The sequence below is a fragment of the Piliocolobus tephrosceles genome, chromosome 2 (genome assembly GCF_002776525.5).
Source record: "Piliocolobus tephrosceles isolate RC106 chromosome 2, ASM277652v3, whole genome shotgun sequence".
NCBI lineage: Eukaryota > Metazoa > Chordata > Mammalia > Primates > Cercopithecidae > Piliocolobus > Piliocolobus tephrosceles.
The window spans coordinates 46,114,488-46,129,702 of NC_045435.1; the positions used below are offsets into that span (position 1 = coordinate 46,114,488).

The window sequence follows — 15,215 nt, forward strand, 5'->3', positions numbered from 1 at the left end:
TGGCGACATAAGCAGACCGGGGAAACTACCCCTGCCTGGTACTGAAGTCCTGCTCTGCTCAACAGCTCTAGAAAGCCAATTTCAGTGTCTGATGATGAAAATGATTCAGTTGGAACTAAGCCCTCAAAAATTAACAAAAACACTGTCTAATCACTTAGTTTGAATCATTAGTTATATGTTTAATGCAAACATTTTAAAACAACTGCAAACTGGAAAAAAAATTTCCCCTGAAAATATTTAATGCAAGTAAGTCCTGGAGATGGTGCTTTTTATAAAAAGTTTGTCAGCAAATGCCCTTTTTTGTAGGGGACAGGGCAGCAACAGAATGGGGACAGGATATCAGACAATTGATTTTTATTGCAATAAGAGTAACAAGGAATCCCACCCCTCACATGCTCTTTGCTTTATGTAAAAACCTGTCCAGCAGAATGAGCAACAGTCACCCTCAGGAGGCGATTTAGCCCCAAGTGCCCATAGAACAGCGTCAGGCCACAACTTCTGTGCTCCCTCGCTGTGCCCAGAGCTATCTGCCAAGACCAGGAATTCACTTTTGGAGTCTAACTTGTTTTCTCTTTTTTTCACCTCTCAAAAAATAAAAAGCCTTCAGTAATACAGCCCAAGGATTATCATGTGTCTAAAAAAGAAGGATAGATTCCCATAAACAATGTTGTCAGCTTGAGTGAGGTAAACACAGGAAGGCACACAATAAATTAAAGCAGACCCTGACTCTTCAGAGGCTCTGTGGTGACCTCTGGGGGCCAGATCTGCCAGTGGCTGCATTTCCAGCACTGACATAGCATTGAGGACTGCTCTGAGGAGGAGGGACCCCTCCTTTTATAAGTTATGTTAGTATACAGGTTGCAAAGTCAACTGGAGGAGAAAATCCTCCCCTTCCTATCTGGTGGGGCGCAGCCCCTCTAAAGTGATGTGTGCTTTGCACACCAGCAAGCCACAGCCAGGTCTGCACAAATCAATTTTATGTACACCCTCATTAGAAAACTGGTGGCACATTAGTCCACAGGATTCCATCTGTTACTGACTTAAGTAAATCACTTAGAAAACACAAAATTGGAGGTTGCAGCTCCGTAAAATAATAAAGTGCTTTCGATGAGAGTAGCTGTTACTGATAGCTTCTCATTTCACCTGAGGCACCACGATTTTTGAAAGGTGATAAGATTTATCATGAGTAAAAACTGTAAGAGCTTCTTTCTACTAAAAAGCCTGCATTTCTAAATGTACTTTTCTATTGGTTTCCACATCTTCATCTTACTAAATTTTAACTCACTGTGGGTAAGGAAATAGTTTATTACCGGGTGGCGGGTGGGGGTGGCGGTGGAAAACACAGAAAAGGAGAGGTCCATAAATATCCCTTAAGGGCTCCACTCATGAAGATGTTGGCAAGGGAAGGGGAGTGGTGGGGAGGTTATAGCAAAAAAAGGTCAGGCCTCATTGCTGAATCCAGGTGTCTGTCCGGATGAGTTGAGCCACAGCTTAGCTTCTAAAAGCATTCACATATTGACCTAAGAATTTGTTACAAGTCCACACGCTTGATAACTGCTATAACACACTCGCATCTTCCATGACCTCGATCCACCTATAAAACAGAACAGAGAGGACATTTGGTTTTGTGGCTCTGCCTATGACTCTGCTCACAGAACCTAGAAATGACTGGACTAGATTCCTCTTAGTTTGAAGTCAAGGACCATGTCGTATTCATATTTGTTTCTCAAACATGTTTTCCATATTTAGCAAAAGGCCTGGAACACAGTGCAAAAGTTTAATGAATCAATGCATGCTTGATTCATGAATGAATCATGACAGTCTAAACATGATTGTGACAAAGAATAGGTAGTTCTGCAGTTCTGCTACGGCCCAAAGGGACCTAATGGGATAGGATGAATGGAGCAGAACAGAAGCCAAAGCCCCAAGAAACGACTTGTTTCCTTCTGACAGAACAAAAAGATATAAGACTAATTAGTTATTTTGGTACCTCTGAGCTGAATTGGTATCTTCTGCTTTGAAGCTATAAAATAGGGTTTTCTTGTGGTAAAGGTGAAAAATAGGTCCTACTTCGCTGCTGCTGCCCTCTTCCTTTTCTGGAGCAATGGTGAAACCTAGCAGAGGCATACTTTCCATGGCCACTTTGTCCTGCAGAGGACAGAAGGAAAAACTGACATTAAACACCGCACTTTGCATAGTCATTTACTGTTATCTCCAATCTGAGATGCGTGAAGAGTGCCTCTGTGTGGGATGTGCTTTGGCACCTGCGGGCTCACCACACACAAACTGTTGACCCTCACTTCCCTCTAGGGCCAGCCCTGAGGAAGGAAAGAAACTCAACACTGGCTGGGCACAGTGGCTCACGCCTGTAATCCCAGCACTTTGGGAGGCTGAGGTGGGTGGATCACCTGAGGCCAGGAGTTCGAGACCAGCCTGGCCAACATGGTGAAATCCCATCTCTACTAAAAATACAAAAATTAGCTGGGTGTGGTGGCAGGTGCCTGTAATCCCAGCTACTTGGAAGGCTGAGGCAGAAGAATGGCTTGAACCTGGGAGGCAGAGGTTGCAGTGAGCCGAGATCGCACCATTGCACCCCAGCCCGGGGGTCAGAGTGAGACTGTCTCCAAAAAAAAAAAAAAAAAAGAAACTCAACATATTGTGACAGTTTATCACGGACCAGGCAGTTACATTTCATTATCTTTAATCTTCACAACAATCATAGAACGTGTCACTCCCATTCTAAGAAGAAACCAAGGCTCAAAAAAGGTTAACTGCCCAAGATCACATAGCCATTAAGGAGCAGATCCAGAATTTGCACTCATGACCACCTTCTAACCCCACATTCTTTCCATGGATTTATCAGTCAGTGACTCAGTTTTGCAGTTACTTCTGATCACATATTCTGTACTCATTCCTCCAAAACCTCAGTATTTCGATATGGAGCACTTACACTGTGCTATAAAGTTGCTAACAATTTAATGAGATGTACCCAAAGAACACAGATGGCTCTTACACATATAGTGCTCAGTGGAATAAGATTTTTATATATAGGTAAAGATATTTTTATACACAGTTATGTAAAAACATACATGTTCATAAACAATACAGACTTTGTAAAAACACAAAGAGATATAATTAAGCATATTAGAATGGTGGTGGGAGGAAGAAAAAGGGGACTACAGTTTGCGTATAGAAGAGAATCAAGCTGGGCACAGTGGCATGCAGCTGTAGACCCAGCTACACTCGAGTCCAAGGCAGGAGGACTGCCTGAGGCCAAGAATTTGAGTCCAGCCTAGACAACATAGCAAGACCTCATCCCTACAACCCCAGAAAACTAAGAAAAAAAAAATTTTTTTTAAACAAAGGGAATCCTCAAAGATTGCTAGATCAGAAAAAGTCTATGACAAAATTCAATATCTATTCATGGTAAAAACAAAAACAAAAAAGCATAAACCTCTTAGCAAACTAGAGTAGAAGGAAACTTCGTTAACTAACAAAGGGCATCTATAAAATACCTACAGCTAACATCATAGTTAATAGTGAAACACCAAATGCTTTTCCCTTAAAATTGGAAACAAGGCAAGAGTGGTGTTCACTCTCATCAATTCAATTCAACATTGTACTGGAGGCCCTAACTATTATATTAAGGAAAGAAAAAGGCAGACATATAGATGAGAAAAGAAGTAGAACTATTTGTGCTTGCAAAAAAACACAAAACTACTAGAACTAAAAATCAATTTAGAAAGGTCACAAGACAATCAGTTTTTATGTGTATATAGTAGCAGCAAACAACTAGAAAATAAACTCCTTTCAAAATGGCATCAAAAAAAGAAAATATTTAGAAATATATTAATAGAAGTAGAAGACGTCTACACTAAAAACTACAAAACATTAAAAGATAATTCAAGGCTTAAATAAATGAAAATTTATGTACCATGTTCATGGATTGAAAGATTCAATATTACAATGCCAGCTCTCCCCAAATTGGTCTATAGATTCCATAATCACTATCAGAGAAATTGATAAGTTTATATGAAAATGCAAAAGATCTAAAATGCCCAAAACATTTTTTTTTGTTTGTTTTGTTTTTGAGACAGAGTCTGGGAAAAAAAAAGTCTGGAGTGCAGTGGTGTGATCTCAGCTCAATGCAACCTCTGCTTGCTGTATTCAAGCGATTCTCATACCTCAGCTTCACAAGTAGCTGAGATTACAGGTATGCACCACCACACCTCCCTAATTTTTTCTATTTTTAGTAGAGACGGGGTTTCATTGTGTTGGCCAGGCTGGTCTTGAACTCCTGGCCTCAAGTGATCTGCCTGCCTTGGTCTCCCAAGTACTGGGAGTACAGGTGTAGGTACCTTTCCAGCCTCGAAACAGCCTTTAAAAAGAACCTGATTTCAAGTTACAGTATTTGAGACAGTTTGGTACTGGCATAACGATTGGTAAATATATGAATGGAACACAATGGAATGTCCAGAAATGGACCTCTATTTATTCAATCATTTGAGATTTAACAAAGACACTGAAGCAATCCAATAGGGAGAGGCAAGTCTTTTCAACAAATGGTGCTGGAACAACTGGATATCCATAATGAAAAAAAGGATGTACCATGTTCATGGATTGAAAGATTCAATATTACAACTCCCATGTCATACACATGTCAACTCCCATGTCATACCATACACAAAAATTAATTTGAGATAGACCTAGAAGTAAAAGCTAAAACAATAATGCTTTCAGAAAATAATAGAGGAAAATAACTTTGTAGCTTGCAATAGACAAAAATGCCTTAGCACACAGAAAGCAACGGTCATAAAAGGAAACACTGACAAATAGACTTCCTCAAAGTTATAAACTGCTGTTCATCAAAAGATTCATTCATTCATTAGAAAATGAACAAGAAAGTCACGGACAGGGAGAGAATATTTGTAAAACATTTATCTGACAAAAGCCTGGTATATAGGATACAGAAAGAACTTCTATATCTCAATCATGGGCACAACCTACTTAAAAAAAATGGACAAGAGATCTGAATAGACACTTCTCAAATGGAACTATGAGTGGCCAATAAGCACATGAAAGCAATCGTGTGCTTAATATCATTAGTTACTAGGGAAATCTAAATTAAAACCACATTGACTTACCTCAACATTCCCCACCAGAATGGCTAAAATTTTAAAGCCTGACAATACCAAGTGTTAGCAATGATGTGGAGCAACCAGAACTCAAATTCACACACTTTGTTGGGGGAGTGTAAAATGGCACACCACTTTGGAAAAAGGTCTTGCAATTCCTTATAAACCAAATATATGCCTGCCTTATGATCCATCAATTCCAATCCTAGGTAATGACCCAAGTGAAATAAAAATTTATGTTCCCACAAATACCGGTATGAAAATGTTTAAAGCGGCTTTATTCATAATCACCAAAGCCTAGAAGCAATCCAAATGTTCTTTGACTGGTGAACAGCTAAACAAAACTGGTATAGTCACAAAATGGAAGACTACTCAGCCATAAAAATAAGTGAACTACTGCTATATGCAACAACATAAATGAATCTCAAAAACATCATGGTGAAAGAAGTCACACATGATTCCAGCTGTTTGAGGATCAAGAGGTAAAACTAATCTATGGCGGAAAAAAAATTGGAACAGGGTGTTGCCTCTGGGGACGGGATGATAGTGGCAATTTGTAGGTGTGTGCATTAATCAAAACTCACCAAATAGTATATTTGAGATTTGTGTACTTCACTATATATAAATTAGACATCAAAAGGAAAAAAAAAAGTACAAAAACATTGAATTCCTAGGGGAAAGTATATTTTGAAAAACATGAAAAATAAAAGGTATAGAAGGATGAATAGAGAGGTACTTGATAAAAGAAAAGTAGAAAATGTTAATTGTACAGTCCAGTTAATGGTCATACGATAGTTCACTGTAAAATTTTTTTTTTTTTTTTTTTTTTTTTTAAGAGTCTCGCTCTGTTGCCCAGGCTGGAGTGCAGTGGTATGGTCTTGGCTCACTGCAACCTCCACCTCCTGGGTTCAAAACGATTCTCCTGCCTCAGCCTCCTGAGTAGTTGAGACTACAGGTGTGTGCCACCACCATGCCCGGCTAATTTTTATATTTTTAGTAGAGACGAGATGTCGCCATGTTGGCCAGGCTGGTTTCAAGCTCCTGACCTCAAGTCATCCTCCTGCCTCAGCCTCTCAAAGTGCTGGGATTACAGGCATGAGTCACCATGCCCTGCCAGTTCACTGTAAAATTCTTTCAACATTCCTTTATGTTTGAAAAGTTTTATAAACAATAACTATAATAAAGAAATAATAAAATGTTGGAAAAAATAGGCTGGGCACAGTGGCTCACACCTGTAATCCCAACACTTTGGGAGGCCAACATTGGGAGGATCACTTGAGGCCAATAGTTCGAGAACAGCCTGGGCAATATAGTGAGACTGCCTCTACAAAAAATAAAAAAATTGGCTGGGCATGGTGGCTCACGCCTGTAATCCCAGCACTTTGGAAGCCAAGGTGGGTGGATCATGAGGTCAAGAGATCGAGACCATCCTGGCCAACATGGTGAAACCCCATCTCTACTAAAAATACAAAAATTAGCCAGGCATGGTGGTAGGCGCCTGTAGTCCCAGCTACTGGGGAGGTTGAGGCAGGAGAATCACTTGAACCCAGGAGGCAGAGGCTGCAGTGAGCCGAGATTGTGCCACTGCACTCCAGCCTGGCAACAGAGCAAGTCTCCATCTCGGGGGAAAAAATTCAAATTAAAAAGAATTAGCTTGGGCATGGTGTCACACACTTGTGGTCCCAGCTTCTTGGGAGGCTGAGTTGGGAGGATGGCTTGGGCCCAGGAGTTAAAAGCTGCAGTGAACAGTGATCACACCACTGCACTCCAGCCTTGGGCAACAGAGCAAGACCCTGTCTTGAAACAACAGAAAATGTTGGAAAAAATAAAGATTCCAATGTATTTTTGATAGTCGCTTTCTCCCAGGACTGTTACTAAAGAGCAAGTTGGATCAGCTTTGGGCCACCTCAGGGTGCATGACAGGGGTGCATGGTGGTGTAGACAGTGCAAGCCAGCTATCCACTTCATCAGAACCTTTTTTTCTTTGATGGGTTTTGAAAGCTTTGTCCCATCGCTGGAATAGGTTTATTGAGAAATTATGTAAATTCCTCTTTCTAGAAGAAACTGCTTTGGAGTCATACTTAAGTCCATAATTCATTCATTTTAATTTTCATTGAGATAGGGTTTTACTATGTTGCTCCGGCTGGTCTCAAACTCTTGGCCTCAAGAGATCCTCAGCCTCCCAAAGTCCTGGGATTACAGGCGTGAACCACCATGCCAGGCCCCTAAATCCACCTTTTAAAATAAGCTTATGCTGTCACTTACATGACAACTGTTCAGTTTGTTTTGGAAAGATAAAAATCCCCACAGTGTGGAAGGCTCCACCTGTGGACATAGGCAAAGGCCCCTCAGGGTGGGGTGTGGCTCACAGGGTGCCCAAGCCACTCAGGCCTATGGCAGATCCCCTGTCTGCCTGCTTTGCTTAGAGTAAACAGATATGGGGCCTTGCTAAGTGTTTAAGTATGGCTCCAAAGCAATTTCTTCTAGAAAGCCATCCTCTGTGATCCCTGGGGACGGGCACACTGCAACCTTCACAGTTGCAGGTCCTTCCAGAGGGAAGCTTCATGCCCCAAGGAAGGAAGTGCCTTTTGCACATTTGCTAGCATCTGTGGCCAGGGGAGAAGGGCCAGCCCTATCTGACGTGCACATCCCAGTGGCACAAAGCAGCCACCCTCTGCAGCTCATTAGAATACGTTTAACTCCCATTTTCAAAGCTGAAGCTATGCCTGACCACCTAGAAGCCACCAGCTGGTGGGGCGTAGAGATAGAAATGTTTCACATTATCCAACAGGTTCAGCCTGGGTCGGGGCCAGATAGCACCCTGCTACACAACCACGGCCACACATCTGTCTACTCTGGAAGTAAACTTGATTTCCAAGGTTCTCTCACCTAAAGTAAGATATTCTATAAAATACAGATTTCAGTTTTCTTTAGAAGAGTTACCAGAGTTACCCTATAAAAGAGATGGATGGACAAAAAGGGAGTAGCTTCCTCCACACTGCTGAATTTTGCCCCAAGCAATCTAAGTAGACAGTAGGAAGGCATTTTCTTTTGTGGCATGGCTTGCTTGTCCCGTCTTTGTCCTAGATGCTGGGCCTGTGACATTTAAACACTTTGCGGCACAGGTTGGCAGGTCCGTACCTTCTTATCTCCACAAAGAAACTGCAAATTCCTTAGATTTTGAAGTGGTGAGTGGTTGTGTACCCACAGCAACACTGAGCACATGGCATGGCTCACTAAAGACTTGACTGCCATGAGAACTGGCTCAGCAGCCAGGACTCACACAGCCTTGCAGGTGACAGGATGTGTGCAGGCCCCAGGGGGTCATTTCACAGAAGAGGGGAGAGAGTGCAGATCACTACTACCTCACTGGCCATGTAGGTGTAGAGAACTTTGCCTTTGATGACAAACCAGAGCTTCTTCCAGTGCCGCTTGCCCCTCTTACACCGGCTGAGATAGCCACTGATGGCAGAGCCCTCTCCAGAGGCAGCCACCTGGCAGGAGGGAAGCAGAGTGGTCAGGTCACCCCAGTGGTCGGGCACAGTTCAAACAGCACAATTCAAAATGACACTGCAAATCATCTGGCTACTTATACTGCTTTGACATTGGATAAGGTCTCAGGATCCACCCAATACCAAAGTCAGCAAGATAGTGCTTCATGCTTTTGAGAAACAGGATTTAATAAATGGACCCAGATGACTTTGGGAATGCTGATGCTGCCCCCTAGTGCTGTTTCAGATTCTTGGTTCCCTTTCCCAACCTCAGCCCCTGGACTCAAGAAACTTCGTTCAGGTACTCAGGGGAAAGGTTCTTCCTTCTAAAATTAACTCTTGCACTTTCAACTTCTCTCTTCCTCACATTTAGGGAGGGATCCTCTTTGTATTGTGGCCTAAAAGGTTTTATAGTCTCCTGCCTAGTGGGGTGTGTGCAGCGTTAAGTCCTTTTATTATTGTTACTACTCTTTGTGGTGGTGGGGGGTAGTAGTATTCTGTCCACAGGCTTTATGTGGTGAGGAACACAGGACTGGAGTAATACCGACCTAGGATTTCCCATCCAGGCTCTACCAATTACTAGGTGGTTAATGATGAGCAATTTGCTGACTTCTAAGTCTCAATTTCCTTACTAGTAAAAGAGGAATGCAATGTAAAAAATGTGAGCTTTATACATATATGTGATTATGAAATGATCTCTAAGACAAATTAAGTGGAGAAAACAGAAGAGATTCTGTATAATATGTTGTCTTTTGGGTAGAAAAAGAAGATATATGAATGTACATCTGTATTATGTATGTGCATGAAAATTTCTAGAAGGATCCATAAGAAACTTGATGGCGGTGGGATTAAGGGAGGCTGGGAAGGATGAGAGACTCACTTTTCATCATATGTGCTGTTTTGTACATTTTTGGGAAAAATGTTTAACCATGTATGTGTTCTTTTTTTTTTGAGACAGTCTCGCTTTGTCTCCAGGCTGGTGTGCAGTGGCGCCATCTCAGCTCACTGCAACCTTCGCCTCCCTGAGATTCAAGCAATTCTCCTGCCTCAGCCTCCTGAGTAGCTGGGACTATAGGCGCGTGACACCACACCCGACTAATTTTTGTATTTTTCGTAGAGATGGGTTTTCACCGTGTTAGCCAGGATGGTCTCGATCTCCTGACCTTGTGATCGGCCCACCTTGGCCTCCCCAAGTGCTGGGATTACAGGCGTGAGCCACCGCGCCCTGCCGTGTTATTTCCAAGATTTTTAATTTGCAAAAGGAACAAGTTAATGGATAAAACTGTACCTATTTAAATTTTCCATTCCCTAACACTTTTTTAAACCCTTGCTACCCGCTACTTGATATTAATGGACTAACTTGGAAGCAGCTGATCACACTTGTGGACCCCTTGTGTATTCACAGGCATACATTGGTCTGTGGTTGTGATTGGAAATACAGACATACAATCTGGTCCTATTTGCGGGATACAATTGAGTTTAGCCAATTCTGAAGTTTCCTGGGGAGCCCATGGCCTCCAGGGACGTCAATGCCTGAGCTGGGTTGGGACCCCCAGGATGAGGGGACAGTGCAGCTCAGAGGCCTGACATGGAAGGACCAACCCAGGAATTTGGCTCCTTTAGACTGAAGAGCCCCTGTGATCTGTGCAGTCTCCTTGAGTACCACATCTAGCCTATGGGGCAGGAGAAAAAGGAGAGAAAAGAAAGAGGAGGAGGGGAGAGGTAGAGAGAAGGATGGGAAAGATGTCTCCTAGCACCATCACTGTCAAGTCAGTCCTCGTAGCTGGGATGCTTCCATTAGGAATGCTCTGTCCAGAAGAGACTGGTCAGGCTGGTTCAGGGCAGGGTCTGATCCCGTCTACCCAGGAGGACCATGAACCTTCCAAATCCCCTACTTCCCGCTTGGGTAGCCCTGCCTACTTTACCTCTGTCAGGGCTGAAGGGACTTTCTTCTGCTTCTTGAAGGTCGAGGGGTTAATGCTCTGGAAGACGGATGAAAAGGCACTGCCCGAGAAGCGGGGTGCAGACAGTGGGAAGCTCATGCTCACAGGCCGCTCTGTAACCAAAAGAAGCCGTGGGGAAGGGAGGTGAGAGGCGTGCCTGTGGCTTGTCTTTGGAACGCTGATTCTTGTAAAATCCCTCTAGGAATGTGAGCCATGGGGGTTAAGTGGGACCTGAAAGTCAAGCACTCTCCCTCCTGCAGGAACAGACAAAGGCTATGGGGGATGGGGAGGGGATGCTTTTCCAGGGCGCTGGACAGCCTTTCACCTCCAGGCCTCCAGGTAGCAGGGACGGGGCTGTCTTCTCTGATGACCTCAGTCTAGCCCCATGGAGTGGAGGCAAGGGAAATACTTTAGTTTTAGGCCCAAGATACACCTGCTCTCCTTCCTGGGAACTTCACCCTGCTAGGGCAAGGCCTATCCCTTCAGCACTGACCAGGTCTCTCAAGGGCCGGCTCAGCTTCCCAAGGCTCCTGTGTGGAACAGCCTCTGACCCCAGCTCCTTTGCTGCCAGGCTCATATAGTCCTTAGTCCCAGAAAGGTGCCACAGGACACAGGCCCATAGGACACTTGACGAGAAGGCCTCTGTGGTAAAGGACACAGGAGTTCCCTGCCTCCGTCCCCTTACAGACACACTGACTCCTAAGCTTAGCTACAGAGCTCTTCTTCTGGGGACACCGATCAGTTTTGCACATCTTGGGAAATGGTGCCCTGGTGTGAGCTCGAACCTCTATTTCCTCCCTCCATGGAGTGAACAACTCCCTCCAGGGAAAGCGGTTTCCGGCATGAACCATGGACCACAGAGAAGCCACTGGAGCCTGGGGAGAAGCCACCAGGCCACTTGGAAGAAGGCAAGTGGTCCCCAGGTTACCTCTCATCAGGCCTGGGACAGCCCTGCCCCGCTTCTTCAGCTCCCCGAAGCAGCCGTCGCAGACCTTGGCCATCCTGTCCTTCAGGTACTTCAGCGGGTACTTGTTCCGTGAACAGTTCCGGCATACGATCTGCGGGCCCAGGTGGGAAGATTCTCACCCCTCTCAGTGTGTGCAAAGGAGACCTGCATCCCTCCCCTCCACTCCCTCCGCTAATCCACCCCCAACTGCCCTTAGGGAGCCCCGGGTTCTGATCATGGAGCTGTGTGTGGCCTCTACTTTTCCAGCAAGGCTTCATCTTGTTTCTGAGCCAGCGCCTATCTGCTTTTCTGATGAACCTATGCCCTTAACCACTACACGATACTTTTTTCTCCAAGCACAATAGCCATGTATGCTATGGTTTTCTGTTGAAAACATGGTGGTGTGGAAGGGGCCTGGGACTTGGAGCTCTGGTCTGACGATCTATGAAATGGGAATTAGCAATCTGTACCTCTCGGGTTGGTGTGAACACAACTCACTCTGGGGCTTGCAGTAGCTGCTGGATATCCCTGAGCCCCCAGCTGGGCAGGGACATGCCCTTCCCCCACCCCACCCCATGCACACACTCACCCCAGATGGAGCAACTCACCTTGCCACAGGCATGACAGTGATGACGCCGCAGCGTGAGGGAGAAGTCGCAGCCGCAGTTCATGCACATCATGACGTGTGTGACAGGCACCAGGGTTGGGGGCCTCTCCCCAAGGCTAACCCCCAGCCTCTCTCGTATCTGCAGCAACAGAATTGGCTGAGTAATGTGGACTGTGGCCAGGAGACCTCTAGCCAGATGCATAGCCCAGTGAGCCCTGCCCTGCTTCTCTGTACAGGGTGTGTGCATGTGTGGGTGAGTGGGTCTGATGCTGAAGGCCTCTCCTGCACCCTCCAGGATGCTCACTCTTGGTTGGGAAATAGCCAGACTGTGAAAACGGGGTTGGGGGTGCCGGGCTCCTAAGTTGCACGAAGGCCGCCCCTGACTAGGGTGGGAGCATAGCAGAGGGGTGGGGGGAGCCAGTGCCCCAAGGACAGGAGCTACACCTCCATCTGGGTGTGAGTGGTGACAGCAGTGCCCGCCCAGGGAACCCCAGGTCTCTGAGGCTAGTGGCCCGTGGGCCCTGCCCACCCACTCACCTCCACGCTATGGTGGAATGCAGCCAGAGCCTGGGCCTTGTAGTCCTCAGGGAGGGCTCTGCTCAGACAGCCATACCACTCGTCCCTCTCTGCACAGGAGCTGTGGGCATGGGCTGCAGTGAGCAAAGGCAGGAGCAGCTCTGCCTCCCACCCTCCATCTCAGCATGGATGAGGTCCTCACTCAGATGCCCCATCCTCCTCCCTTGAGCCTACACCTCTCACACTGCCCAGAACCACCACCAAAGAACAGATCACCTGCCACACTAGGTTTACTAGCAGACCACCAGTCCATTAGCTGTCCTTGGACCTATTTCTTCCTATACTGGAATAGCAACAATATTCCCCTAACTCCCAGGGCTGCTGTGGAGATGAAGGAAGATGTGGGACGTGGAACCACATTGTTAACATTGTGCAAAAGCAAGAGTCATTAGGGAGGCCCAGAGGGCCTTTAGGAGACAAAGTTTAGTTTCCTCTAGGAAACTTTAAAGTTTCTCCCAAACTTTAGGAGAAACAGGCTGGCAGGGGACAGAGGGCTGGGTACCTGTGGAGGACGAGGCGTAGGTGGGAGCTGGCAAAGGTAAACATCTCTGTCTCCCACCTTCCTCATCTCCCCACATAGCTTCCCAGTCATCCAACAGGCACTTTCCAAGTCCCTGCTCTGCACCAGGGAGGGCTTCTTGAGGGGCAAGAGCTACGCCTGGGCTGTGTGCCAGGTAGCTGGGTGGAGTTCTCACAGTGTCCACTAGATGTCGCACCTACACCACAGGTAAGTGTGCAGCCTGCCCCAGAAAGCAAGCATAAGGGCCCGCTGGCCTGGGCGGGAGCAGTGCTGCCAGGCAGTGGCTGAATCAGCACTGTGGGCAGCAAGACACCATGTCTCTAAAAGGCGATGAATGGGTCCTGCTGTCCCCTGGGAGCTTCAAGTGTGAAGTGTCTGGACTAGCAGGAAGGTGACTGGCATACTAAAGGCCACTGTCCTCGCCCTGGGAGATGGGCAGCCCCACCTAAAGGCCACATGTGACCTTGGAAAGGTCACCACCTTCATGTCATGGCCGGACTAACAGAAACTATATGCTGGCAGCCTCCTGCCCTTGATTTTATCACAAGGAGAGGTGAGGCCACGACCCCCACCCCAGGCATCACCTCCTCCAGGAAGACTTCCCTCACTCCTCCAGATGGGGCAGTCCCTCCTTTGGGTTTCCAAGCCCTCTTCTACTCCCTCATGCCGTAGACTGTAATAGATAAGAGCTCTGGTCCACACAGTCCCGGGTTCAAACTCCAGTTCCACCTCACCTGGCTGTGTGACCCTTTTGCAAGCCTCGACTCCCTATGCATGGAAGGAGCCACAAACCCCAGCTCTAAGGGTGATGAGGATCACGGAGGTGCCTGAGGCCTGACAGGTGTCCAATGCCTGCTACTGTTGTCATTACCACTATTAATTGTTACAGCAGTTACTGCCCTGCATCTGAAGCAGTTTAAAACTCTCCTACCTGTAATGTGGGCTCCTGGAGAGCACAACAAGGGCTAAATTGTTTGTGTCTTCAGCCCCGGACCTGGCACTGAGGTGTAGCTAATACATGCTTAATTTTTTTTTTGGAGACAGGGTCTCACTGTGTTGCCCAGGCTGGTTCCAAACTCCTGGCCTCAAGTAATCCTCCAGCCTCAGCCTCCCAGAGTGATGGGATTACAGGTATGAGCCACCATGCCCCACCTAATAAATGATTTTAATGAGAAAATGCATCTATGAGAATGCATGTGCATGAGTGCATTTAGATCCTATTTCACACTCAGAACCACCCCAATGCAGGATAAACCCCCATGTGATAGGCACCGCTGCCATCCCAGGGTCATGGGCTTCCTGAGAGGAGACACCCAAGCCCCAGAAGCCTTGCTGACCCCTGCCATGCACGTCCCTGGCTAAAGAACTGCCCTTAGCTGGAGCCATACCTGCCTGGTTTCCAAGCCCTTGAGAGCTTAAGCTTACCTTGCCCTGAGAGAAGGAAAAGGGGATGCTCTTTAAGGTCATGGTCTGAAGCCAGAGATGAGGATCCCAGGCAACCTGAGGGCCTGGAGAAAATGCAGACCTTTCTGATAGAAAGGCCATGTACCCCTGTGGTCTGAATGTTTGTGTCCCCCCAAATTCAAATGCAGAAATCCTCTTCCCAAAAACACTGATGTTGGGAGGCAGGGCCTTTGGGAGGTTATGAGGCCATAGGTGTGGAGCCCTCACGAATGAGATCAGTGCTCTTATACAAGAGGTCCCAGAGAGACCCTTGCTCCTCCCACCATATAAGGTGGCACTGTCTATGTGAGAAGGCACCGTCTTTGAACCAGGAAGCAGAACCTCACCAGACACCAAATCTGCCAGTGCCTTGACCTTGGACTTCCTGACCTCCAGCCTATGACAAATTTCCGCTGTTTATAAGCCACCCAGTTTATGGTATTTTTGTTACAGTGGCCTGAATGGACTAAGACACCACAGAGACAGGGCAACATAAGTGTTGAACGCGGCCGGGCGCGGTGGCTCAAGCCTGTAATCCCAGCACTTTGGGAGGC

The 15,215-nt window shown here is 46.4% G+C and overlaps 1 protein-coding gene across 2 annotated transcripts in view; it reads right to left on the reverse strand.

Moving 5' to 3' along the window:
• Positions 1-221: 221 nt before the first annotated feature.
• Positions 222-15,215, reverse strand: part of FGD5 (FYVE, RhoGEF and PH domain containing 5) — a 114,996-nt gene continuing 100,002 nt past the window's right edge. The window contains exons 14-20 of one of the 2 annotated variants that reach the window (XM_023216144.2): positions 12,660-12,759; positions 12,124-12,261; positions 11,498-11,627; positions 10,552-10,682; positions 8,501-8,629; positions 1,991-2,148; positions 222-1,594 (exon numbers count right to left, since the gene is read on the reverse strand). In XM_023216144.2, the coding sequence (XP_023071912.2) occupies positions 1,558-1,594; positions 1,991-2,148; positions 8,501-8,629; positions 10,552-10,682; positions 11,498-11,627; positions 12,124-12,261; positions 12,660-12,759 (823 nt within the window). In that variant the 3' untranslated portion in view covers positions 222-1,557. The remainder of the gene's footprint in view (positions 1,595-1,990; positions 2,149-8,500; positions 8,630-10,551; positions 10,683-11,497; positions 11,628-12,123; positions 12,262-12,659; positions 12,760-15,215) is intronic. The other variant, XM_023216151.2, reaches the window with a different exon arrangement.